At 44.1% G+C, this 26,409-nt stretch overlaps 1 protein-coding gene across 3 annotated transcripts in view; it reads right to left on the bottom strand.

Moving 5' to 3' along the window:
• aopep (aminopeptidase O (putative)) overlaps positions 1-26,409 on the bottom strand; it is a 112,670-nt gene that overhangs the window by 55,831 nt on the left and 30,430 nt on the right. For all 3 annotated transcript variants that reach the window (XR_011675126.1, XR_011675127.1, XM_071402649.1), the window contains exons 6-7: positions 15,605-15,839; positions 6,167-6,273 (exon numbers count right to left, since the gene is read on the bottom strand). Coding sequence is in view for 1 of the 3 variants with exons in the window: in XM_071402649.1 (XP_071258750.1) it covers positions 6,167-6,273; positions 15,605-15,839 (342 nt within the window). In the remaining 2 variants the exon portion in view is untranslated. The remainder of the gene's footprint in view (positions 1-6,166; positions 6,274-15,604; positions 15,840-26,409) is intronic.

The raw sequence follows: 26,409 nt of genomic DNA, 5'->3' as shown, positions 1-26,409 counted from the left end.
AACTGTAGTATACTGGGGAATACAATACTACACACTGCAGTATCCCTTGATCATGTGTAGTCCTTACTGTAGAATACTATAATAAATCCTATACTACAGTCTGCAAAAACACTTCAGTAAATGCTCATCAATGTCCACAAAAACACAGTTTTTTAAACTATAGTAATGCTAAAGTAATTCATTTGCATATCCTGCCCATTCCCCTCCCCCATATACACATTTGTGCCACCCATAAGTGAGTAAGTATAGACCATTAAATTACATGTTATAGAAGGAGCAGTATCTCTGAACTATCCGGTCAGATCCCAGTTCTATACCTCCTACATTTAGTTTTATTTTTTATTTCACCTTTATTTAACCAGGTAGGCTAGTTGAGAACAAGTTCTCATTTACAACTGCGACCTGGCCAAAATAAAGCATAGCAGTGTGAGAGAAAAAAAATGAGTCTATATACATTGTGTGCAAAAAGCATGAGGAGGTAGGCAATAAATAGGCCATAGGAGTGAATAATTACAATTTAGCAGATTAACACTGGAGTGATAAATCATCAGATGATCATGTGGAAGTAGAGATACTGGTGTGCAAAAGAGCAGAAAAGTAAATAAATAAAAACAGTAAGGGGATAAGGTAGGTAAATTGGGTGGGCTGTTTACAGATGGACTATGTACAGCTGCAGCGATCGGGTTAGCTGCTCAGATAGCAGATGTTTAAAGTTGGTGAGGGAAATAAAAGTCTCCAACTTCAGCGATTTTTGCAATTCGTTCCAGTCACAGGCAGCAGAGAACTGGAAGGAAAGGCGGCCAAATGAGGTGTTGGCTTTTGGGATGATCAGTGAGATATACCTGCTGGAGCGCGTGCTACGGGTGGGTGTTGTTATCGTGACCAGTGAACTGAGATAAGGCGGAGCTTTACCTAGCATGGACTTATAGATGACCTGGAGCCAGTGGGTCTGGCGACGAATATCATGTCGAAAACATGAAAATTCTATATTTTACTATTTCTCCAGTAGGTTTCCTCAAGGAGAAAGCCTGCACTTCCAGGTCAAAGATAATAAAACAAAAACACTATAGTAAATACTACAGTATTGTCTGCAAAAACACAACAGTAAATACTATAGTATACTACTGTCCACAAAAACACAACATTATTTATACAATAGTAAACTGTAAATACTATAGTATACTACAGTAATATATTCAAAAACACTATAGTAAATACAACAGCATACTAAAGTCCGCAAAAACACTACAGTTGAACTATAGTAATACTACAGTATTAATTCTATAATAAACTATAGTATTTTTTCATGTGGGAATTCACACACAAAAGCAATACAACCAACAAAGTGATTCCCGTGCTCTGTCTGACTCAGGATGCGATGATAGTTCCAGTTCAAAAGTATTGATGATTTAGAGAAGATTAACTCGGGCTGCCAATACGGAACCCTTGAAGGATCAGTCTGCTCCCGTCGATACACAGGCAGGGCAGGCGTCTGGCTAGCTGATCAATACACTCCTCATCACTGGCCATTTCTCTCAGCTCCCTCTGACTGAGGGAGCACGAGGCCCGGCTACAGACAGGGTGAAAGGCGCACACTCACACACATTCCTCATGACAACACACTGTATATCTCTGCAAATTGCAAAGAGGTGAAACACACACACACACACAGCACTCGCCATGACAACACTGGGTATCTGTGTAATTGATCTACTGAGGTTGTTTCTCCTCTCAGCCAACTGGCCGATTGTTTGTGATTGTTTCCGGTTACACAGGCCTGGTCAGCTACCCGATTTACCCTTCTTCCACCAGCAGCTAATGGAGTATAAACTGCATTAGGGCGAGCGTGATGGGAGGGGATGAGATTGGAGGAGAGGAAATTACAGTAGTGTTTGGTCTGCTCAGAGTGGGCCACAGAGGAAAATCATCAGCTTCCTGGAATTCACCGGAAGCCTCTTCTTAGTACACTCTGTATGTATGTGTGTGTGTGTGTGTGTGTGTGTGTGTGTGTGTGTGTGTGTGTGTGTGTGTGTGTGTGTGTGTGTGTGTGTGTGTGTGTGTGTGTGTGTGTGTGTGTGTGTGTGTGTGTGTGTGTGTGTGAGAGAGTCTCTTCATGAGCGCATGTGTGTGTGTGTGTGTCTGTCACTTGAACTTCCTGAGTTCTGTCCTCTCTTGACATTTCCCTGTGGAGATGGTAGAAGCTGAAGAACTCGATTTCAGATCCAGTACATGACTACGATCTGCTCAGGACACAGTTAACCGCTAATTGAATAGCATCAACATTACAGTAATTATATTAATCACGTCGAACAATGACGTCGTTATATGTGATTGCACTACCTGGAAGAATCTCTTTGTAAAAGATAACCAAAACTAGCGAAGCTTGGTTTAACCATGAGAGATTTCTCATAGCCAGACATGCAGTAGACATGGTTGACATAACTGACTACTCTAAGTTACTACCTACTCCTCCCCTGTTGGCCAGGTAAAACAAAGTCAAATGAGGAAAGATTGGTTAGAACAAGTCATAACATCCTATAGGTTGTTCAGATCGTGTGTGCGTATGCTGAAATCAGTCGTCTTGATGTGACGGCGGCGCTCCAGTCCGCCACACTAGTCGCCGATCAACTCCATCGTAAATGGTGGAGTTGAGTTTAGTCGGCTATGAGATGCAGTGCCTTAGACCGCGGTGACACAGCCTGGGTCTGTAGTGACGCCTCTAGCACTGAGATGCAGTGCCTTAGACCGCTGTGACACAGCCTGGGTCTGTAGTGACGCCTCTAGCACTGAGATGCAGTGCCTTAGACCGCTGTGACACAGCCTGGGTCTGTAGTGACGCCTCTAGCACTGAGATGCAGTGCCTTAGACCGCGGTGACACAGCCTGGGTCTGTAGTGACGCCTCTAGCACTGAGATGCAGTGCCTTAGACCGCTGTGACACAGCCTGGGTCTGTAGTGACGCCTCTAGCACTGAGATGCAGTGCCTTAGACCGCGGTGACACAGCCTGGGTCTGTAGTGACGCCTCTAGCACTGAGATGCAGTGCCTTAGACCGCGGTGACACAGCCAGGGTCTGTAGTGACGCCTCTAGCACTGAGATGCAGTGCCTTAGACCGCGGTGACACAGCCTGGGTCTGTAGTGATGCCTCTAGCACTGAGATGCAGTGCCTTAGACCGCGGTGACACAGCCTGGGTCTGTAGTGACGCCTCTAGCACTGAGATGCAGTGCCTTAGACCGCGGTGACACAACCTGGGTCTGTAGTGACGCCTCTAGCACTGAGATGCAGTGCCTTAGACCGCTGCGCCACTCGGGAGGCCCTTCTATTGATTTTTTTATTAAAAATACTCCAGTCTGAACTTAAACGACTAAAACCAGGTAGAAAGTGTGTAGAATATCTTTTGTAATAATTTAACCTCTGAACTATCACAGTATTTTCAATATAGAGTTATTAGCAGCGCTATTTAGCGGATTTTGTTGATTTTAGTGAGCTTAACATTCTTCATCAAGAAAATGGGCAAAATTGAATTATTGACCATGAAAAGGGTGGGACTGTTGTTCCCTGGTCATATAAATGCTACATTTACTATCAATATAGCATTCAAAATCGTTTTCCAGATTGCATTTTGGCAACAACAAAAAATTGTGATGCGAACACTGACAACCTGGTTCAATTTGGGTCCCGAGGCAAAACCAGTTGAGAACCACCGCTGTAGAAGACTATTTGTTCACCACAGTTCTACCCAGAGCTCTCTTCTATCGCTCATGTCTTCTGATGTCTTGATTTCTCTGTGAATACTGATGTGATGTAAAGCAGATCCTGATTCCCTTTCTCTCTGTCGTTCTGTCCACAGGTGATAAGACGGAACCCTTTTTAGACCCGAGCATATCTCCCCAGAGCAGTCTGTGTGTGTGTGTGTGTGTGTGTGTGTGTGTGTGTGTGTGTGTGTGTGTGTGTGTGTGTGTGTGTGTGTGTGTGTGTGTGTGTGTGTGTGTGTGTGTGAGCGATATAAAATCACTGAGAGCGAGAGACATATAATAATATACACTATCACTATTATTGCGTAATTACAAACAGTCTAGTATATTCCTGCCTTTGACCATTGTCGCTACATGTTTACTGTGACACTGTAAGTGTTTACTTTCCATGTCAATTAAGTATACTGAATTGAATTGAATTACATTAAAGAGAGGGTGAGAGCGAGAGCGCGAGAGAGAGACAAAGCGTACTGTATGTCAGTGTGTGTGTGTGTGTTAGAAACAGCAACAGATGTGCGGGGAGAGAGAAAACGTGGACACAGATTCCTCATAGACCTGTTAGACAAAGGATTCCCACCCATTACAATGCCTTGGATGGATGGGTAGGGGGGTGAATCTGTTTTTAGACAAGGGTGTGTGTGTGCCTTTGTGGGTGTGTGCGTATCAGAGGAAATCAGAGGCTATTACCAGAGTAGACAGCACTTTATGTCACACACACAGGTTTATAGCTCCTTAGGGTATATCCTTACGTCTACAGATCACACAGGTTTCGCTGTGGAAACCGGATAAGGTATAAAAACACTAGCAACCACACCGATAAATCAGTAGGAATAATCACCTCAGCCTCAAGTCTCTAAATATAACTATTCTGAAAGGGACAGATAAACTATGGGGCCCTCCAGGGCCAGTGTTTAAACACCAGTATATATATATATATATATATATATATATATATATATATGTATATATATGTATGTATGTATGTATGTGTGTATGTGTGTGTGTGTGTGTGTGTGTGTGTGTGTGTGTGTGTGTGTGTGTGTGTGTGTGTGTGTGTGTGTGTGTGTGTGAATGCGTCCTTGCATGCAAAACTGTGCATGTGTTGAAATGTGGGTTTGAGCAGTGACCGAGTGAACGTGAACAACAAAACCAGCCTTCAGATGAGTAATCTGCTGCTTTGGACAGGGAGCACTGTTTTGGGTTGTTCCATCTCATCACGCCTTCTAGAATGTTCGGAGCACTGACAACAAAACGATGTGTTATTTATATTATATTCCACCACAATTAATGTCTGGCAATAGAGCCACATCAGCTTTGTACAGGGAGGAAGTCTAGGGAGTCTGTCACTGGCCTGTAGCCAACACCGCAACAGTCTGACTGACTAGGATCTTCTGACTTTGTGCCCAACGTTATTCCACACATTTACACTGGTAATTTGACTAGAAGAACTCGTAGAGACATGGCTCGCTAAGTCTATGAAACAGCCATCGCTAGCCTAGGGTTGTCAAGGATTAATCGAAGGGGATTTACTCTGTATTTTGGCCAACTTGGACTGTGTTGCAAATGAGATAGTGTTTGTGGGTTCTTTTTGATTCTTCACATGCTTTGAGATTTCGACAGGGTGTTTGGGATTCGTTGCTTGTAGCTTTCCAGACATTGCACTCGACAAACGAGTTATCGTTGTCAGAACCAGGGTGCTTTTACAAAACACCTAAGCGATCAGAATGTATGGCTGGTGTGAATTCTGTCAGCAGGATTCCCGAGTTTTTTTATTTTATTTATTTATTTTTTGGGGGCGGCAGGTAGCCTAGTGGTTAGAGCGTTGTGCCAGTAACCGAAATGTTGGTGGATCAAATCCCAGATGCGACAAGGTCAAAATCGGTCGTTCTGCCCCAGAACAAGGCAGTTAACCCATTGTTCCCCGGTAGGCCGTCATTGTAAATAAGAATTTGTTCTTAAACAGACTTTCCTAGTTAAATAAAGGTTAAATGAAAAGATGTATCTTGTCCTGACAGGTGCCAATAAACCCTGCACCAATCACGCCCTCCCCCCTCCCTCCCTCCCTCCCTCCCCCCTCCCTCCCTCCGGCACACCCTATGTATGGCCACACCTGCTCCACCTGAATCTCAGGAATGCACTGTGATGTTATCTCCACTTCTACACGTGCACACAGACACACACACACACACACACGTACACACATACATTTACAGCTCTACCCACAAGTTATCGCAATGTTTAAAGAGTATATTGGATGATAACCATTGCCACAGACTCCACAGCTACAAACCAATGGATTGCATTTACAATTGTGCTGAGAGACAAACGGTAAGGGGCGGATAACAGACAAAACCACCAATGAATAGTCAGTCAGATAGACTGACAGGCCAGTTAACCAATGAGAAATGGACCTGAGGATCTGCAGCTGCTCCTCAGAGTTCTGTAGTTCGTCTGAGAGTCTCCTCCACCTCAGCAGAGCCTTGAGTTTAGACTGTTCCTCTGTCTCTTTGCTGGACAACTACACAGAGAGAAAGATGTAGGGAGGAGGAGGGGCAGAGAAAGACAGAGAGACCAGAGCGAGACAAAGAGAGAGAGAGAGAGAACGACGGAGAGGGTGATTCAAAAATAAAGGATACATGTGGAGTAATACCAGTAGTAAGCCCACGTTGTGTTTCTGCCTATAGTTTCACTGTGAGTAACAAGAACGTCTGCTTCCCAAAGGGAATCCTATTCACTATAGTCCAATACTACCCTATGGGACCTGGTCAAAAGTAGCACTTTATAGGGAATAGGGTGCTATTTGGGATGCAGCCCATGTCAGGGTTTAACTGTTGTCAGGGTTTAACTGTTTGCACTGAGCCAAGCTCATGTCATAAAAGTGACATGATTAAAGAGCATAGACAAAAGAAGAACATTTCTGGGTAATTCTAGATGCCGAGGGGAAGACTGTGGGAGGATTGTCACTATACAGACTTGAAAAACAACTTCACCCTCCTTTTCTCCTTCTTTCCACTGTCTATGATGGGACCAAGAGTTTTACTTTATGTTGGAACCAAAAGTTCCATGACAATAAGTCTCATTTGCATAGGATACAATCGGCTTGGGAGTTTTGGTTTCAACATGGTGCTCGTTACAATTTGAAATGTCAAGCTGAGTTTAGCCAAATCAAATCAAGTTTCGTTTGTGACACACACATGGTTAGCAGATGTTAATGCGAGTGTTATCGAAATGCTTGTGCTTTTAGTTCCGACCATGCAGTAATATCTAACAAGTAATCTAACCTAACAATTTCACAACAACTACCTTATATACACACAAGTGTAAAGGAATGAATAAGAATATGTACATAAAAATATATGAATGAGCGATGGCCGAACGGCATAGGCAAGATGCAGTAGATGGTATAGAGTACAGTATATACATATGAGATGAGTAATGTAGGGTATGTAAACATTATATAAAGTGGCATTGTTTAAAGTGGCTAGTGATACATTTATTACATACATTTCTTCATTATTAAAGTGGCTAGAGATGAGTCAGTATGTTGGCAGCAGCCACTCACTGTTAGTGATGGCTGTTTAACAGTCTGATGGCCTTGAGATGGAAGCTGTTTTTCAGTCTCTCGGTCCCGGCTTTGATGCACCTGTACTGACCTCGCCTTCTGGATGATAGCGGGGTGAACAGGCAGTGGCTCGGGTGGTTGTTGTCCTTGATGATCTTTTTGGCCTTCCTGTGACATCGGGTGGTGTAGGTGTCCTGGAGGGCAGGTAGTTTGCCCCCGGTGATGCGTTGTGCAGACCTCACTACCCTCTGGAGAGCCATACGGTTGTGGGAGCAGTTGCCGTACCAGGCGGTGATACATCCCGACAGGATGCACTCGATTGTGCATCTGTAAAAGTGACAAGCCAAATTTCTTCAGCCTCCCGAGGTTGAAGAGGCGCTGCTGCGCCTTCTTCACCACGCTGTCTGTGTGGGTGGACCATTTCAGTTTGTCCGTGATGTCTATGCCGAGGAACTTAAAACTTTCAACCTTCTCCACTACTGTCCCGTCGATGTGGATAGGGGGGTGCTCCCTCTGCTGTTTCCTGAAGTCCACGATAATCTCCTTTGTTTTGTTGACATTGAGTGTGAGGTTATTTTCCTGACACCACACTCCGAGGGCCCTCACCTCCTCCCTGTATACAGTCTCGTCGTTGTTGGTAATCAAGCCTACCACTGTAGTGTCGTCTGAAAACTTGATGATTGAGTTGGAGGCATGTATGGCCACGCAGTCATGGGTGAACAGGGAGTACAGGAGAGGGCTGAGAACGCAACCTTGTGGGGCCCCAGTGTTGAGGATCAGCGGGGTGGAGATGTTGTTACCTACCCTCACCACCTGGGGGCGGCCCGTCAGGAAGTCCAGGACCTAGTTGCACAGGGCGGGGTCGAGACCCAGGGTCTCGAGCTTAATGACGAGTTTGGAGGGTACTATGGTGTTAAATGCTGAGCTGTAGTCGATGAACAGCATTCTTACATAGGTATTCCTCTTGTCCAGATGGGTTAGGGCAATGTGCAGTGTCATTGCGATTGCGTCGTCTGTGGACCTATTGGGGCGGTAAGCAAATTGGAGTGGGCCTAGGGTGTCAGGTAGGGTGGAGGTGATATGGTCCTTGACTAGTCTCTCAAAGCACTTCATGAGGACGGAAGTGAGTGCTATGGGGCGATAGTCATTTAGCTCAGTATCCTTCGCTTTCTTGGGAACAGGAACAATGGTGGCCCTCTTGAAGCATGTGGGAACAGCAGACTGGGATAAGGATTGATTGAATATGTCCGTAAACACACCAGCCAGCTGGTCTGCGCATGCTCTGAGGACGTGGGTGGGGATGCCGTCTGGGCCGGCAGCCTTGCGAGGGTTGACACGTTTAAATATTTTACTCACGTCGGCTGCAGTGAAGGAGAGTTCGCAGGTTTTGATAGCGGGCCGTGTCAGTGGCACTGTATTGTCCTCAAAGCGAGCAAATAAGTTGTTTAGTTTGTCTGGGAGCAAGACATCGTGGTCCGCGACGGGGCTGGTTATTATTTTGTAATCCGTGATTGACTGTAGACCCTGCCACATACCTCTTGTGTCTGAGCCGTTGAATTGCGACTCTACTTTGTCTCTATACTGACGCTTAGCTTGTTTGATTGCCTTGCGGAGGGAATAGCTACACTGTTTGTATTCGGTCATGTTTCCGGTCACCTTGCCCTGATTAAAAGCAGTGGTTCGCCCTTTCAGTTTTGCACGAATGCTGCCATCAATCCACGGTTTCTGGTTGGGGAATGTTTTAATAGACGCTGCATCACCTATGCACTTGCTAATAAACTCGCTCACCGAATCAGCGTATTCATCAATGTTATTGTCCGACGCTATCCCGAACATATCCCAGTCCACGTGATTGAAGCAATCTTGAAGCGTGGAATCCGATTGGTCGGATCAGCGTTGAACAGTCCTGAGCACGGGCGCTTCCTGTTTTAGTTTCTGTCTATAGGCTGGGAGCAACAAAATGGAGTCGTGGTCAGATTTTCCGAAAGGAGGGCGGGGGAGGGCTTTATATGCGAGGCGGAAGTTAGAATAACAATGATCCAGGGTTTTGCCAGCCCGGGTTGCGCATTCGATATGCTGATAAAATTTAGGGAGCCTTGTTTTCAGATTAGCCTTGTTAAAATCCCCAGCTACAATAAATGCAGCCTCAGGAAATGTGGTTTCCAGTTTACATAGAGTCAAATGAAGTTCTTTCAGGGCCGTCGATGTGTCTGCTTGGGGGGGATATACACTACTGTGATTATGATCGAAGGGAATTCTCTTGGTAGATAATGTGGTCGGCATTTGATTGTAAGGAATTCTAAGTCAGGTGAACAAAAGGACTTGAGTTCCTGTATGTTGTTATGATCACACCACGTCTCGTTAATCATAAGGCATACACCCCCGCCCTTCTTCTTACCAGAGAGATGTTTGTTTCTGTCGGCGCGATGCGTGAAGAAGCCAGGTGGCTGTACCGACTCTGATGACGTATCCCGAGTGAGCCATGTTTTCGTGAAACAAAGAACGCTACAATCTCTGATGTCTCTCTGGAAGGCAAACCTTGCTCGGATTTCGTCTACCTTGTTGTCAAGAGACTGGACATTGGCGAGTAGTATGCTTGGGAGTGGTGCGCGATGTGCCCGTCTACGGAGCCTGACCAGAAGACCGCTCCGTCTGCGGCACCGTTGTTTTGGGTCGCCGGCTGGGATCCGATCCATTGTTCTGGGTGGTGGACCAAACAGAGGATCCGCTTTGCGAAAGTCGTATTCCTGGTCGTAATGTTGGTGAGTTGACGTTGCTCTTATATCCAATAGTTCCTCCTGACTGTGTAATAGAACCTAAGAATTCCTGGGGTAACAATGTAAGAAATAACACATAAAAAACCTAAATACTGCATAGTTTCCTAGGAACGCGAAGCGAGGCGGCCATCTCTATCGGCGCCGGAAACCATCACTTTACAAAACTACTCTGTATATAGTATATGGCTCTGGATGATACAAACACGAGAAGAACAACGTTGGGTAATTGTATATGGCGAGGAAAAAAGAGTGTGTACTTAAAAACAATCCACTTTAGGGCTGTTCCGGACTAAAGAAAATCTTGGTCGACCGAGAGTCATCTGTTCTTTCAACCAATCGATTGGTCAACATTTTAAAATGTGTATTTTTCCATATATAGACACATCCTATATGCAACGAGATTGTCTGATGCTTTAAGCTCTCTGTTTGAGGAAATAATTAAGACATACAAATGACCGAGCCAGGCTCAGACTTGCTGCGCTGTGTAAAAAAAATTGACAGTGAGTGACTGTGTGACTAGCACCCATTGTCTCTCTCTCTCCTCCCTGCTGCAGCGACCACCACAGATCATCAACAGTGTTGATCACGCTGTCCGTGTTGCTGAAGCTGCAACATAATTACAGCCATTTCTGACCTAAAAGTTTAGTTACCGAAATCCCTCATTTGTTTAGGATAAACATTACCAATAAATTGTTTATAACAAACTCTGAACACCGTAACACATGTGACAACAAAATAGATGCAGATGACGTGACAAACTCAAAACGGGGGAATGTTTACTGGTTGCTCAGGAGGTAAAGGGGAAGTCAGATGTGTGGAATAAATTTGACTAATTGTGGAAAATATTGGAGATCAAGAAAAAGAAGGTAAGGAACAAGTGCTATGTGCATATTATGTGTGCCAAACAGGTGCTGTTAGATTATAATATAATTTTCCTGACCATTTGGAACAATGTAAACAACACAAAATAAATTAAAAGCGTACCAGAGAGTCTGTTGTAAAGCCTTTATTACAGAAAATACTAAAAACAGTCGCATGCGTTCAGAAATGCAAATGTCAAAATAGAACGGTTTATTTATTGTTTACGCTAATTATTCAAGGGTCGCTTTGTTATTTTATTTTTATAACAAATGCTTGATTGCATTTCAAATCATGAATGACTCTATGCTGTGTGATGAACACATTAATGATTGATCGATACAGTAGCCTACAGTTGAAGTCGGAAGTTTACATACACTTAGGTTGGAGTCATTAATTAGGGCTCCTTTTTTCTCAATTTCCGCCTGAATGATGTGCCCAAAGTAAACTGCCTGTTGCTCAGGCCCTGAAGCCAGGGTATGCATATAATTGGTACCATTGGAAAGAAGACACTTTGAAGTTTGTAGAATTGTTAAAATAATGTAGGAGAATATAATACAATAGATATGGTAGGAGAAAATCCAAAGAAGATTTTTTTTGAGAGAGAGACCATCATCTTACAATGGCAAGTATAAGGGCATACTGAAAATTAGCTCCCTGGATGCAATTCCTATAGCTTCCACAGGGTGTCAGCAGTCTATGTTAAAGGTTTCAGGCTTGTAACTTCCAAAACGAATAAGAAATATCAATTTTAGTACGGGGACACAATCTTGGAAATTCGTGTTTGCGCACGCAATGAAGACAGGAAGCACCTGCTAAAATCGATTTCCGATTGAACATACTTCTTTCCGTGAGAAATATTATAGTTTGATTACATTTTAGGGTATCTGAGGAGTAAATAGAAATCTATTTTGACTTGTTGAAATAAAGTTTAGGGGTAGATTTTCGGATTCCTTTCTCTGCATGTTGAACGAGTGGATTACTCAAATCGATGGCGCCAACTAAACTGACTTTTTGGGATATAAAGAAGGATTTTATCTAACAAAACGAAACTACATGTTATAGCTGGGACCCTTTGGATGACAAATCAGAAGAAGATTTTCAAAAAGTAAGTGAATATTTAATCGCTATTTGTGAATTTATGAAACCTGTGATGGTGGAAAATATTTTGATGTGAGGTGCCGTCCTCAAACAATCGCATGGCATGTTTTCGCTGTAATAGCTACTGTAAAATCGGACAGTGCAGTTAGATTAACAAGAACTTAAGCTTTCAACCGATATAAGACACTTATATGTTCCTAAATGTTTAATATCCATAAGTTTATGATTATTTATTTGAATTGCGCGCCCACCAGTTTCACCGGAAGTTGTCCTGCTAGCGGGACGCCTAGGCTTAAGAACCACTCCGCAAATTTCTTGATAACAAACTATAGTTTTGGCAAGTCGGTTAGGACATCTACTTTGTGCATGACACAAGTAATTTTTCCAACAATTGTTTACAGACAGATTATTTCACTTATAATTCACTGTATCACAATTCCAGTGGGTCAGAAGTTTACATACACTAAGTTGACTGTCCCTTTAAACAGCTTGGAAAATTCCAGAAAATTATGTCATGACTTTAGAAGCTTCTGATCATGACATCATTTGAGTCAATTGGAGGTGTACCTGTGGATGTATTTCAAGGCCTACCTTCAAACTCACTGCCTCTTTTCTTGACATCATGGGAAAATCAAAAGAAATCAAGACCTCAGAAAAATAATTGTAGACCTCCACAAGTCTGGTTCATCCTTGGGAGCAATTTCCGAACGCCTGAAGGTACCACGTTCATCTGTACAAACAATAGTACGCAAGTATAAACACCATGGGACCACGCAGCCGCCATACCGCTCAGGAAGGAGACGCGTTCAGTCTCCTAGAGATGAACGTACTTTGGTGCGAAAAGTGACAATCAATCCCAGAACAACAGCAAAGGACCTTGTGAAAATGCTGGAGGAAACAGGTACAAAAGTATCTATATCCACAGTAAAACGAGTCCTATATCGACATAACCTGAAATGCCGCTCAGCAAGGAAGAAGCCACTGCTCCAAAACCGCCATAAAAAAGCCAGACTACGGTTTGCAACTACACATGGGGAAAAATATCATACTTTTTGGAGAAATGTCCTCTGGTCTGATGAAACAAAAATAGAACTGTTTGACCATAATGACCATCGTTATGTTTGGGGGAAAAAGGGGGAGGCTTGCAAGCCGAAGAACACCATCCCAACTGTGAAGCACGGGGGTGGCAGTATCATGTTGTGGGGGTGCATTGCAGCAGGAGGGACTGGTGCTCTTCACAAAATAGATGGCATCATGAGGGGGGTAAATTATGTGGATATATTGAAGCAACATCTCAAGACATCAGTCAGGATGTTAAAGCTTGGTCGCAAATGGGTCTTCCAAATGGACAATGGCCCCAAGCATACTTCCAAAGTTGTGGCAAAATTGTTTAAGGACAACAAAGTCAAGGTATTGGAGTGGCCATCACAAATCCCTGGCCTCAATCCTATAGAAAATGTGTGGGCAGAACTGAAAAAGCGTGTGCGAGCAAGGAGGCCTACAAACCTGACTCAGTTACACCAGCTCTGTCAGGAGAAATGGGCCAAAATTCACTCAACTTATTGTGGTAAGCTTGTGGAAGGCTACCCGAAACGTTTGACCCAAGTTAAACAATTTAAAGGCAATGCTACCAAAAACTAACTGAGTGTATGTAAACTTCTGACCCACTGGGAATGTGATGAAAGAAATAAAAGCTGAAACAAAAATTATTCTCTCTACTATTATTCTGACATTTCACATTCTTAAAATAAAGTGGTGATCCTACCTGACCTAAGAAGGGCATTTTTACTAGGATTAAATGTCAGGAGCGGTGAAAAACTGAGTTTAAATGTATTTGGCTAAGGTGTATGTAAACTTCCGACTTCAACTGTATATAAGTATTGCAATATAGGCCTAATTAAGTTATGATATTAAGACTAAACAGGATGTGCTCTTAGGCCTGCAGCTCAATGGTGGTTATACCACTGCTATAATAAGCCTACTAATGATAATGACATTACTTATTATTATAATGATGATCATAATACAAATAGCAATAATAACAATAAGAAGGAGATCAAGAAAAATGATTATGATACATATTATTTTTGAGACAATTTGGAACAGTGTAAACAACACTAAATACATTGTAAATTATACCAGAGGGTTTTATTACAGCATAGCAAAGATTATCCGACATGTTGTGTTGCGTGAGGCTATTAAACAAACACTCAAACAGGCAACAAAAGCAGGATCAGTCTTATTTCTGTAGATATATACGGATGATTTATAAAGCCAGGCCCATTTAACAGTCAGGCTATTGATTATAGACCTAAATAAGTCGGGGTGTCCTCTCTCCTCACCTTCCTTAGACAATTAAGGCAAGGGCTGTTTTCTCGTCTCCTAACTCTGCTGCTGCCTCCGCCGCATTGTTCTCAACACCAATATGCTGGTTGACTTTGCTAGTATGCACATAGCAACATGGTCTAGGAAAAGACGCCAAATCAACAGCACACGGTTGCTTCAGAACCGCGGACAGCGGCCGCGTGTTGCACCATTGTCCTTAACCATATACAATTTCAGCAGCACATGACTTAGTTGATGGACTGCGCCACCCCCACGGCCTCCACAATGGATTAGTCCACTGAGAAAGGCGCAAATCAGACAGGTGTCTTGTCCTCTATTCATTTTTTTGTATTTATTTTTTGCCACTGCTCGATTACAGAAATCTCGGTCGACCAACAGCCTATCAACCAAACAACGGACCAGTCGACTAAATGGGGTCAGCTCTAATCCACTTCATCCCTTTTCTCTTCTTTTCATCCGTTGCACCTTTCAAGTGATGCCTTGGAGATTCGGGGAGGCATTTTGCACCAGCAAATGGCAGTGAGCAGAATAACCCTAATACTTCAAAGGAATGGGAAAGGCATATTATTCTATGCCAGTTCCAAATACCGCGACTTGCGGTTGATCGTGTGCATCCCCTTCATCACGCAGATTACAAGACTCGGGTGAAATATTATTCCCCTTATAAACGCGCATCTTTTGACGAAAGGCTTCAAATGTAATTGTGCTTCGGACTGTAATGAGTTTTACGGTGTGTTTTGCACAGATCTGTGCTCTTTTTGTGTGTGACGGAAACGCCAACCTCAAACTCTCAAAGCCTTGTTCCAAGACATCAGTGATCACACACTGTTTGAAGATGCTGTCCAGTATCCTGCTGTGACTCATCTCTCCTCTATATAGGTCTGTATAGTCCAGTATACCTGCCGTGCTCTGGCCCGTGTTGGTCCTGAAAGTATGTAGCAAAGCCCTCACTGATCTGCAGGTTGCCATAGCAGCAAACATAATAACACATAGCTGTCCAACCCATCCACTTATTGCCCTTTGACTAGCTCTGGGTAGACATTACCCCTAAACACAGATCTAGGATCAGCTCACTTTACCCCAATCATAACCTTAATCATGAGGTGGGGGAAACGCATAAACCTTAGGTCAGTGTGTGTCTGGGAGTAAACTCATCCGTCTGGTCCAGAAGCTGTTTTGACAAGGTAGAGTTGATAGTCTAGTACCTGCTGTGCCCGGGCCCAGATGATGTCCTCCAGGTAGGTGGCAAAGCCCTCACTGATCCACTCCTCTGTCCAGTCCCGGGCCCCGATGGCCAGGCCAAACCACGAGTGGGACAGCTCATGGCACAGACGAGACCCACACAGAGACAGGCCCCGCTCTCCTCCAACTCCCTCTCTCTCTCCGTCTCCCTCTCTCTCTCCACACAGCACACTCTGTGACAGGAATATGATGTGGGGGCTGCGGGGGGGGGGGGATGAGAAAAGGCAAGAATGAATAAACCTGAATAAACACGGGCATGCAGGAAACTAAAAGATAGGTATAAGCGCAAACACATCATGTATGTAGAGAGAACAAGGAAAACCCCACTGAATGCTTGAAAATCACGAACCTAGCATGCACGTCCGGGCACACACACACACACACACACACACACACACACACACACACACACACACACACACACACACACACACACACACACACACACACACACACACACACACACACACACACCTCCGCTACCCTGGAGAGAGATCAACAATTGGTAGGAACGAACCCAACCTATGATTACAGAGGAGGACATAGCCCTAACGACGCCATGACGACTGTGTGTGTGTGTGTGTGTGTGTGTGTGTGTGTGTGTGTGTGTGTGTGTGTGTGTGTGTGTGTGTGTGTGTGTGTGTGTGTGTGTGTGTGTGTGTGTGTGTGTGTGTGTGTGTTTTCTTGCATATGTGTTTGTGTTTGTATGTGGGAGACATCTCCTCGACTACAGCCTCTCCTTGTCTGTCTCCACCTCTGCTTTATAACCCATAATGTCATTGCAGAAACATGTTTGGCAGAGAAACTCCAGTCATCATCCAGTCTGGGTGAACCAAAGAGGTTAATTGGTTCGCACTCAAAAATATGTGGCAAAAAGCTTACTTAATTATTCTATGTTTTGTTTTTTTACTGCATTAGGGATAGCGTACATAGACGTTTCGGCTTTACAGCCCTCTTCGGAGCGTAGGTACATTTTAATTACATTTAAACCAGCATTTGCCTGTATCATCACTCTACCACCTACCACGAACCCAAGCACTCTGGTCTTCCTCGGTTTAGGCTTCACGTCATTGACCTTATCATTGACTGCATAAGCGAAAACTCTCAGGTCATTGCTGTAAATGAGAATGTGTTCCCAGTCAACTGAACTAGTCAAATAAAAGGTTAGCAGGCAAATAAACCAAACACTTCAGATCCAACAACTTTGCTGGAAACGGTGGAGGTCCAATGTTTTTCATTTGATTTTACAGTCGCTTGGAGGCAGTTATAGGCCGCGTCCCAAGTGGCTCTCGTTTCCCTTTACAGCGCACTACTTTTGACCAGGGCCCATAGGGCTCTGAGATTTGGGAGGCATTCATAGAGGACCCTCCTCTTCACCCCAAGAATACAGTGTGGATTAAGTCATGTTTGTCGAGTATGACCCTCAGATAGGTTCAGGCATACTGTGTTCTGCACTTTAAATACACGTTTATCATATAGATGATATGAGACGCAGATATGTTTACGCTCCGCCTGAGGAATTCCTGACGTGACCCTTTAGGTTTGTCCGTGTGTGTGTGTGAGTGTGTTGTACATACCACTATACACTATGCATTCAGCCATGCAGGTGAAATGGAACGCAGCGATGTTTGTTCTGCCAGAGGAATAACTTAAACGTCCCTTTAGGAATAGACAGCTCCGTGTACACACACTGCTCAGCAAACTGGATACAGTCGTATCAACACTGCCCACCAATAAGAACCTCTCATCAAAGCTCTGAGCCAATCAGAGTTGAGGAAAGGGGAGAAGAACAGACAGTGGTTTCTATGAAGGCAGCTCCCCTGCATTCCAGCGTAATGCTTAACAAATGTGAGACAGGGTTAGTAGTCCGAGCTCTGATTTAGATGACGTTCTTCCCTTCAGACCATTATTTGTGGCTGACAAAATAACCCACATTAAGAGAGTTGTCTTTTTCCCCCAATCAACGGTAAATGTTAGGTTTGATGAGGGGTGTGGAAAGTTTCTCTGGTTACACGCGATGACAGTAAAACAAACAGTAAACAGCCTTGGTCGTGCTGCAGCACAGCTCCCATTCGTGTAGTGTTCTGTTATCTGATATATATGTGTGTCTACTGTTAGTCCTAGCTCTCCCATACAATAACAAATCAATGTATGGTGCCCCTTGTAAGACATTTAGGTAGCAAGTATTTCATAGGCTATTACTGTGTACTGACCCGTGTCGCCATATCATTTCTTAGGTGATGTGTAACATAATATTAAGTGCCACAGACATTCAAGTCCATGTAATAATCAATTGAAATAAATGGGTGAATAGCAAGCGTTATTGTGTGCATTTGAATAGAATTCATACAGGGTTCACAATACACTTACTATAACCATTCTGTCAACACACACACACGCACACACACGCACGTACAGAAGATATACCGACAACAGAATAGCTTCATCAGAGAGTTGTGACATAAATCATGTGACTCCTTTTGAACAGTGAGGTAGAAATGGTCTAATTTGTCATGGCTGACAACCAGGGTCACGGCTGCAAACCTTTCCTGGACCAACTTCTTCCCATCTTAAATAACACCCCTACCCTACCCCGAGGGCCTGAGGCTGGTGTGCGTGAGAGGCAGCCTATTTTTCACACAGAGAACAGCAGAAGAATGGGAGAGGCTTCAGAGAGGTGCAAATGAATAGGCTTCTCTTTCCCTGCTCATATAACAGGGGCCCGGCGATCCATTCAGACGCTCGAGAACTCTATACACTTCTACTGTTCACCTGCTGGAAACTCGGGACTTAGAAAACCACGGTTCTCCTCAAAACAAACATACCAGTAGACAGATTACAATCGTAATCCCTGGGACACACCTAAATGTTTCCTGACCCAGTTATAAAAGGTGTGACCCACCATATGACATTGATCTAGCCCTGACCTAGAATCAGCAGAATTCCCCATTCTATTTCTGTGCTACGGTTAGGACCATGTGTTCATCCCAAATGACACCCTATACCCTATATACTACACTACTTTGACCAGAGCCCAAATGGACCTAGGTCAAAAGAAGGGCACTATTTGGGAGCAGGAAAACCTCCCAGTCCTACCTATGATATCTATGTTAAACGTGAGTTCTGCTTCAAGGGTTCATGAGGAGGGACTACTTTCTATGATAGAAGAACAAGCACTCAGAAACACTGAAAGACACAATCCTTATTTTCCTTTCCATAACCCAATTATTGAGCAAGCTAAGTGGATTATGTGGGAAATCAGTGTGTGTAGACACAGGGTGGAAAGGATATATCACACAACTTATTGAAGAGGAAGTCAAAATCTGTCACTGGAGAGGGAGAGAGGATACACAACACACACACACACACACACACACACACACACACACACACACACACACACACACACACACACACACACACACACACACACACACACACACACAGTCTTACTGTTCCTCAAGAACAACAAAAAAACGTAATTTCCCAGGGATTATTAACACATTTATCAGATAGGAGACAGGGAATCTACTATACGTGTGGTCTGTGTGTAATAACACCCTCTATTATGAAGGTCAATGTTTAGCATCCTCGCAAAAATCTGAAATACATCTAGTTCAACAAGTAGCTGTGTTTTGTTGTTTACCTTGGTGGCTAGTAGCTGCAGATGGCTAGTAACAGCAGCTGCTAAGATGCTAGCTTTATGAGTGTATTTCTGCCCTAATCTTGTTCGCCACAATTGGATAAGCGGGCCTTTTGTTGTTGCTTTTCCTGCAGTGTATGTGTGTTTGTACAACAAAGAACGTCTTTCAGGGATGGTGCCTGCACATGCTCTTAGGGAGGGAGGTTGAATCCGTCAGAGCGGTGACAAACATAGTCGTCCCACCAGCGGCGGTGGCATGCAACAACAGCAACTTTCATACCCCCGCGATACACACACACATACACACACATCCTGACTTGTCCGTCGGTGACTACTAGGACATGTCACCTACTGACTCGGAGTGACCTGCATGGTATTGGATATTAAGTCTAGTTAAATTTGATGCTCTAGTTTGACGCTGTGTTGCATCATTTTATTGCACTCGATCTAATGCTTTGGGACATTTTTGTAGCCCACCAAGTACAGTACCAGTCAAAAGTTTGGACACATCTACTCATTCCAGGGTTTTTCTTTATTTTTACTATTTTCTACATTGTAGAATAATAGTGAAGACATCAAAACTATGAAATAACACATATGGAATCATGTAGTAACCCACTTGAGATTCTTCAAAGTAGCCACCCTTATAGTCACCCTTTGCCTTGATGACAGCTTTGCACACTCTTGGCATTCTCTCAACCAGATTCATGAGGTAGTCACCTGGAATGCATTTCAATTAACAGGTGTGCCTTGTTCAAAGTTAATTTGTGGAATTTCTTTCCTTCTTAATGCGTTTGAGCCAATCAGTTGTGTTGTGACAAGGTAGGGGTGGTATACAGAAGATAGCCCTATTTGGTAAAAGACCAAATCCATATTATGGCAAGAACTGTTCAAATAAGAAAAGAGAAACGACAGTACATCATTACTTTAGGACATGAAGGTCAGTCAATCCGGAAAACTTCAAGAACTTTTAAAGTTTCTTCAAGTGCAGTCGCGCTACGATGAAACTGGCTCTCATGAGGAACCGCCACAGGAAAGAAAGACCCAGAATTACCTCTAGTGCAGAGTACAAGTTCATTAGTTACCAGCCTCAGAAATTGCAGCCCAAATAAATATTTCACAGAGTTCAAGTAACAAACACATCAACATCAACTGTTCAGAGGAGACTGTGTGAATCAGGCATTCATGGTCGAATTGCTGCAAAGAAACCACTACTATTATTTTTTTCCCTTTATATAACTAGGCAAGTCAGTTAGGAACAAATTCCTATTTACAATGACCCCAGCCAAACTCTAACCCAGACGACGCTGGGCCAATTGTGCGCCTCCCTGTGGGACTCCCAATCACGGCCGGTTGTGATACAGCCTGGACTCGAACCAGGGTCTGTAGTGACACCTCTAGCACTGAGATGCAGTGCCTTATACACCAATAATAAGAAGACTTGCTTAGGCCAAGAAACACGAGCAATGGACATTAGACTGGTCCAAATTGGAGATTTTTGGTTCCAACCGCCGTGTCTTCGTGAGATGTATGGTTTCCACCGTGAAGCATGGAGGAGGAGGTGTGATGGTGTAGGGGTGCTTTGCTGGTGACACTGTCAGTGATTTATTTAGAATTCAAGGCACCAGTAGCATAGCTACTGTACCACAGCATTCTGCAGTGATACTCCATCCCATCTGGTTTGCGCTTAGTGGGATTATCACTTGTTTTTCAACAGGACAATGACCTAAAAACACACCTCCAGGCTGTGTAAGGGCTATTTGACCAAGGAGAGTGATGGAGTGCTGCATCAGATGACCTGGCCTCCACAATCACCCGACCTCAACCCAATTGAGATGGTTTGGGATGAGTTGGACCGCAGAGTGAAGGAAAAACAGCCAACAAGTGCTCAGCATATGTGGGAACTCCTTCAAGACTGTTGGAAAAGCATTCCTCATGAAGCTGGTTGAGAGAATGCCAAGAGTGTGCAAAGCTGTCATCAAGGCAAAGGGTGGCTACTTTGAAGAATATAAAATATTTGATTTGTTTAACACTTTTTTGGTTACTACATGATTCCATATGTGTTATTTCATAGTTTTGATGTCTTCACTATTATTCTACAATGTAGAAAATAGTAAAAATAAAGAAGAACCCTGAGTGAGTAAAGCAGTGTGTATAGTCATAAAGAATTTCACTGTCAAGAAGCGAGCAGAAGGCCTGATACACTGTTATAAAACAACCCTGAGCCTTTTGGTCTGTAAACTGTAACTTTATGCCACAGAAGACAACTCTGGCTAAAAGTAAGAGGTGTTCGGGGGAAGATCCAGATTTAGTGCAAAACCAGTGAACGAGTGCTCCTCCATCCATAATTCATCCCTCCATCCTGACCAGAGGCCACTTGCTCCTCAGCAGCAGGACGGCTGGATACATTATGCATCAGGTCCTATCACGGCTCTGTAATGACATCCCACCACCACCCATTTACAGAGAGAAAGAGACAGATACAGAGACGGAGAGAGTGTGTCTGGGTATGGGTGTGTGTGTCACCGACTGAAACTCGGACTGCCCCAAGAGGCAATTTGACTTCCTCTTTCTCCTCCCTGAAGAGTGCCACACACACACGCTCACACACACAGACACACCAAAGCCACCTTTGAGGTCCCCGGTCTCAATAAGAAAGAACTCATCACTAATGTTGGCTTGCGGGAAGTGTTGTCTGTTGGTTTTTCTCCCTGCTCTGAGTCTGTGGGCTTATTCTTCGACACAGGAGACTATTTGACCAATCTCCTACCCTCCGTCCTTTTTTAACAAGTCTGACTTCAAATGACTGGCATTCCAGCCTGGCTGACGATCAGTTGTGTGCTGCTGTGCTGTGTTCTGTTCCCAGGCTGGCCCCAGAGGCATGGCCAAATGCCACTCCATGTAGGGCCACATCACATGCAGGGCTCGCATCACATCCTGAAAATACTTATCACTGCAGATATCAGGCGCCATTACCAATGAGGACAGTCACATTCTGTGGTGTTGACCCAGCATATACACACATACATACACACACACACACACACACACACACACACACACACACACACACACACACACACACACACACAAAACCAGACAGACACACACACACTCAGTCAGCCCATCCTACCTCACCCACCCACCCACCCACACAGACCCACAGTTGCACACACACACACAGCTGGCTCTAACTGAGCTGGTATGTATACATGCTGCTGATACCCAGAGCATAACAGAGCAGAGCAATAGGATCCATATGGACTACAGAAAAACAACACACACAGTCGTGTATTACTATACTTGTGAGGACTTTTTTGGGGCGAACAACAATTGATTCCCATTAAAGAATCCTATTTTCCCTAACCCCTAACATTAACCGCAATTCTAACTCTAAACCCGAACCCTAAGCCTTTTTCCTTCTAAGGGCTGTCCAAATGTCTGAACTCTCCTTGATTTACTATTCTTGGATTTCTGGTCCGCGCAAGTATATTACAACACACAGACACACACACACTATGGAGAACAGCAGAGGAGAAGCCACGCAGACATTGTGTGTTATGTATCAGTGTGACCCGCTTTCTCTGCCTGTTAACTCGATTGCTCCCCATTAGCATTTCAGAGGCCTGCTGCCTTTCAAAATACTACAGAATAGACACACACAGAGAGAGAGAGAGTCTAGGCTGGTCTAGGTTCTGAAGCGAAAAGCAGATGTTTATTCAATCCGTTGTGTTGACGGTAGGTAAGAGTCCAGTCACGTCCTCAAAGGTCCAGAACCACGACGTCACGGCTGAGGAATGTACATTTAGTAGTGTGTCAGAGATGTTGAAGTAATCAGACAGGAATCTCCTGTCCCACCTCCAGCTGATCAAAATACAGGAAACACCTGACTAGAGCTCTATGGTGTTAGAGAGAACACATGCACACACACAAAGACGCATGCACCGCAGTGCACTGGACACACACACACACCATGTGACCTGAAAAGAAAAAGTCAAGGCCTTAGAGTTTTTCCTTGTAAGATCATGTGGTCAGAAAAACCCACGGGTAATTATCAACGCTATTCAAATCCAACACCGGTGCATTGGTGTGAACAGCCAGTTAGATCGACGTTACAGACAATAATGGGAGTCATTTGGTTGATAAGACTCATTGGTGTCAAAGGGAAAGATGCAACCATTTTGAATGTTATATCGTATTTGTGCGTCTTTGAGCGATGTTCTATCGATCCCCGGGCTATTTCATGTTTTCATGTGTATCTGAGCCCTTGCCATTCCCGTTAATAGGATGATGGTTTTTCGATCGCGAGATCTTCTATCACACATGTCAGATTTCAATACTGGCCAGTGTCATAACGCGGGAGGTTGTTTTCTCTCGATTGAGACACTGATCCTATTTTTGCAATATTCCTACCTCGGGAAATGTGTAATTTAACAGAGGGTCCGCCACATTTTCCCTATTTATCTGCCTCTTCAGTCCAGGGTGCATTGCATGGTGCCGTTGCGAACGTCAGACTCTACTCTGCGAAGCACACAATCTGCAGGTTGAACCTGGTGTGATTGTAGACTCCTAATTTACAAGTGCAGTTCGTTTAGGCGATTTTGTATCTACAGTAACTAGCTACTTCAAATGCTGATGTTGACTTTGGTATTATTGTGACTTTGGCATTATTGTGTAGCCAGCAAGCCCATATAGAGAGCATTGCATTGTAGGTTTTGTAGTCGACTTGAGCTGTAACAGATTTCCACAATGATTTTCACATGTTGCTACCAACATTATTATAACAACAAATTGAAACGTCTGTAAATCACATACATAAGCTACAGATGTGCCAATACTCAATAACCCACGTACAGATGTATGTATATACAGAAAGAACAGCCAAACTCTGAGATTTGACAACCTGTGCAGTATAAAACTGAAAACCCTGCTACTTTCCCTCAGACTGCAGGCAAAGCCCGACCCATCGAGACAATTTGTACTGAACATTACACAGCGCTGGGTTTGAAATATCTCGTTCCGACGTTAAGATGTCTGGCTCTACCCAGACTAATGAAATTACCTACCATCCTCAGTCTCGAAGAGCCTGTCATAAAAAAGATACTGCATAAACATCCCCTCACCACACAATGAGCCCATCCATCACCTAATGGAATGGGTGCACTGGACTCATCCATTAGTCAGTGGAATGGGTGTGCAGCGACAGGCCTGTCTTGCAAAGGCTGTTAATCCAGAGTTATGGTACAGTGTGCCAGTGTTACTGTTAAACACAGGGCAGATGGCAGCTGCTGCCAGCTCCTTTATATTACAGATTAGACGGTTGAAAAGGCAATACAATGTCACTCTTCAGACACCACAGCCAAAGATGGGGCAATACATTGCATAAATAGTGTAGATAATGTATACTATATCACTGGGTCTGCTGAACATCGGCCTACAGCTGGTGGTGTAGCTTCAACTGTAGCTTCTCACCTGAAAGTTGAGTGATTTAATCAAAACACGGTCTGGATGGAAAAGAGACAATATCACTATGAAATTCCGCTTATTTCATCCCCTCTTGTGATTTTAACGCGGTCTGCATCCATTGTTTGTATCGCCTCGTTCAGAGGCAGAGTATTCCTCCGAAGAAAGCAATACCATATCTGACCTTTATCTGGTGAGAATATGACGACGACAAATAACTCGACCCTGCCCATCTCGCTGTGGCTGACCAGCGGGAACATTAGTTAACCATTCATCAGAGAGAGAATGAAGACGCAGCTTTATGGCTTGGGAATCTGGCACTATGTTACCGACCACTCGTGTACTGCCAACAAAGCCTTGTTTCAGACCAAAGAGCATGTCAGTGAACACTGAGAAAATCTTTATTAAGGATCACTTGTGGCGGGAGCAGAAACACTGAGCGGGTATTACTCTATCTTCCACACTATACTTCTGATCAGTGTTTAAAAACAACCTTTTCAATTGTTCAGCGCGCTCACTTCTTTTTCACATCTGCTACGACCTATCGTGTGTCAATTCAATTCGATTCTAAAAGCTTCAACAAGAGCAAGTCATTCTGTTTCATTCGAAAACAGCATAGCATTTTGTGGCAGAGTAAGGGTTAAAAGCAGGCACTCGAGTGCTGAGAACCTTGCGGGGACGGACGGTAAAACCTATACAACAGATCGAGAGCAAGGAAGTGGAGGCCCCAGATAACCAGGGGAGGAATGTTCTAGTAATAACAACACACTTTCGAAATTGGACCCTGCTATCTTCATTAAACAACCAAGAATACTTTTGAAGTGAAGAGGGGTGGAATTCAACTACAGGAGGAGTGAGAGGAAGGGCAGAAAATGCATTAAAGTGGAATAAGGCCCTAGAAAAAAGAACCGGAGAGAGAAGTCTAGTCGTTTAGCAATTACTACAGTGTGTCTGGACATTCCTGCCTTTACCCCCAGGTGCAGGCATGCAGAGCCTTCCTCCAATCGGCAGGTTCTATTGTGTGCGTACAGGAGAGAGGAGTCCACTTAAGACGTGGAGAAAGAGCTAGCTCATCCTTGACTATTTGATTAACAGCTGTCTTTGGTGACAAAGTCCCTCGGTCTGAAAGAGACGCTCTCTGTCGCACACTTCTAGAGTTACCGACCACCTTACTTTGGAGAGGGGAGAAGAAAGGACGGAAATCCACTGAGAGAAAGAGAGGGGGGGGAGAGGGAGAGGGAGGGAAGGACAGAAAGAGAAAGAGGGAGAGAATAAAGGAGACCATAAGACAGAGAGTGACAATAAGGCGAGGAAAAACTCTCCCTTCTCTCTCTCTCTCTCTACCACGAACTCTCCTTCTTTTGGCCTATTAGGGTTGAGACACATCCCTAATGCCTCACATCTGTCTCCCACACTGTGACCACATCACATGGGATTCCGCTCCGTCTTCCCCTCCTCAGCCCTCTATCTCTCCCCTTTTCTCACCAACCCATGAGCTTTCCTCATCTTCCCCCTTTCTCTCCCCCGCCCCTCTCCTCTTTCTCTCTCTCTCTCTTCCCCTTTAGCTGGGTTAGCCGACAACGTCAGGGAAACGATGTGCACGCTTCCACGGGGCAGAAGTCAGCGTGTTGTTGTGACTCTGCTCGTCTCAGCTCGTTTCGT

This window comes from Salvelinus alpinus, chromosome 5 (assembly GCF_045679555.1).
Source record: "Salvelinus alpinus chromosome 5, SLU_Salpinus.1, whole genome shotgun sequence".
Classification (NCBI taxonomy): Eukaryota; Metazoa; Chordata; class Actinopteri; order Salmoniformes; family Salmonidae; genus Salvelinus; species Salvelinus alpinus.
Note: the sequence above shows the minus strand (reverse complement) of the source record. Positions and strands in the feature narration are given on the sequence as shown.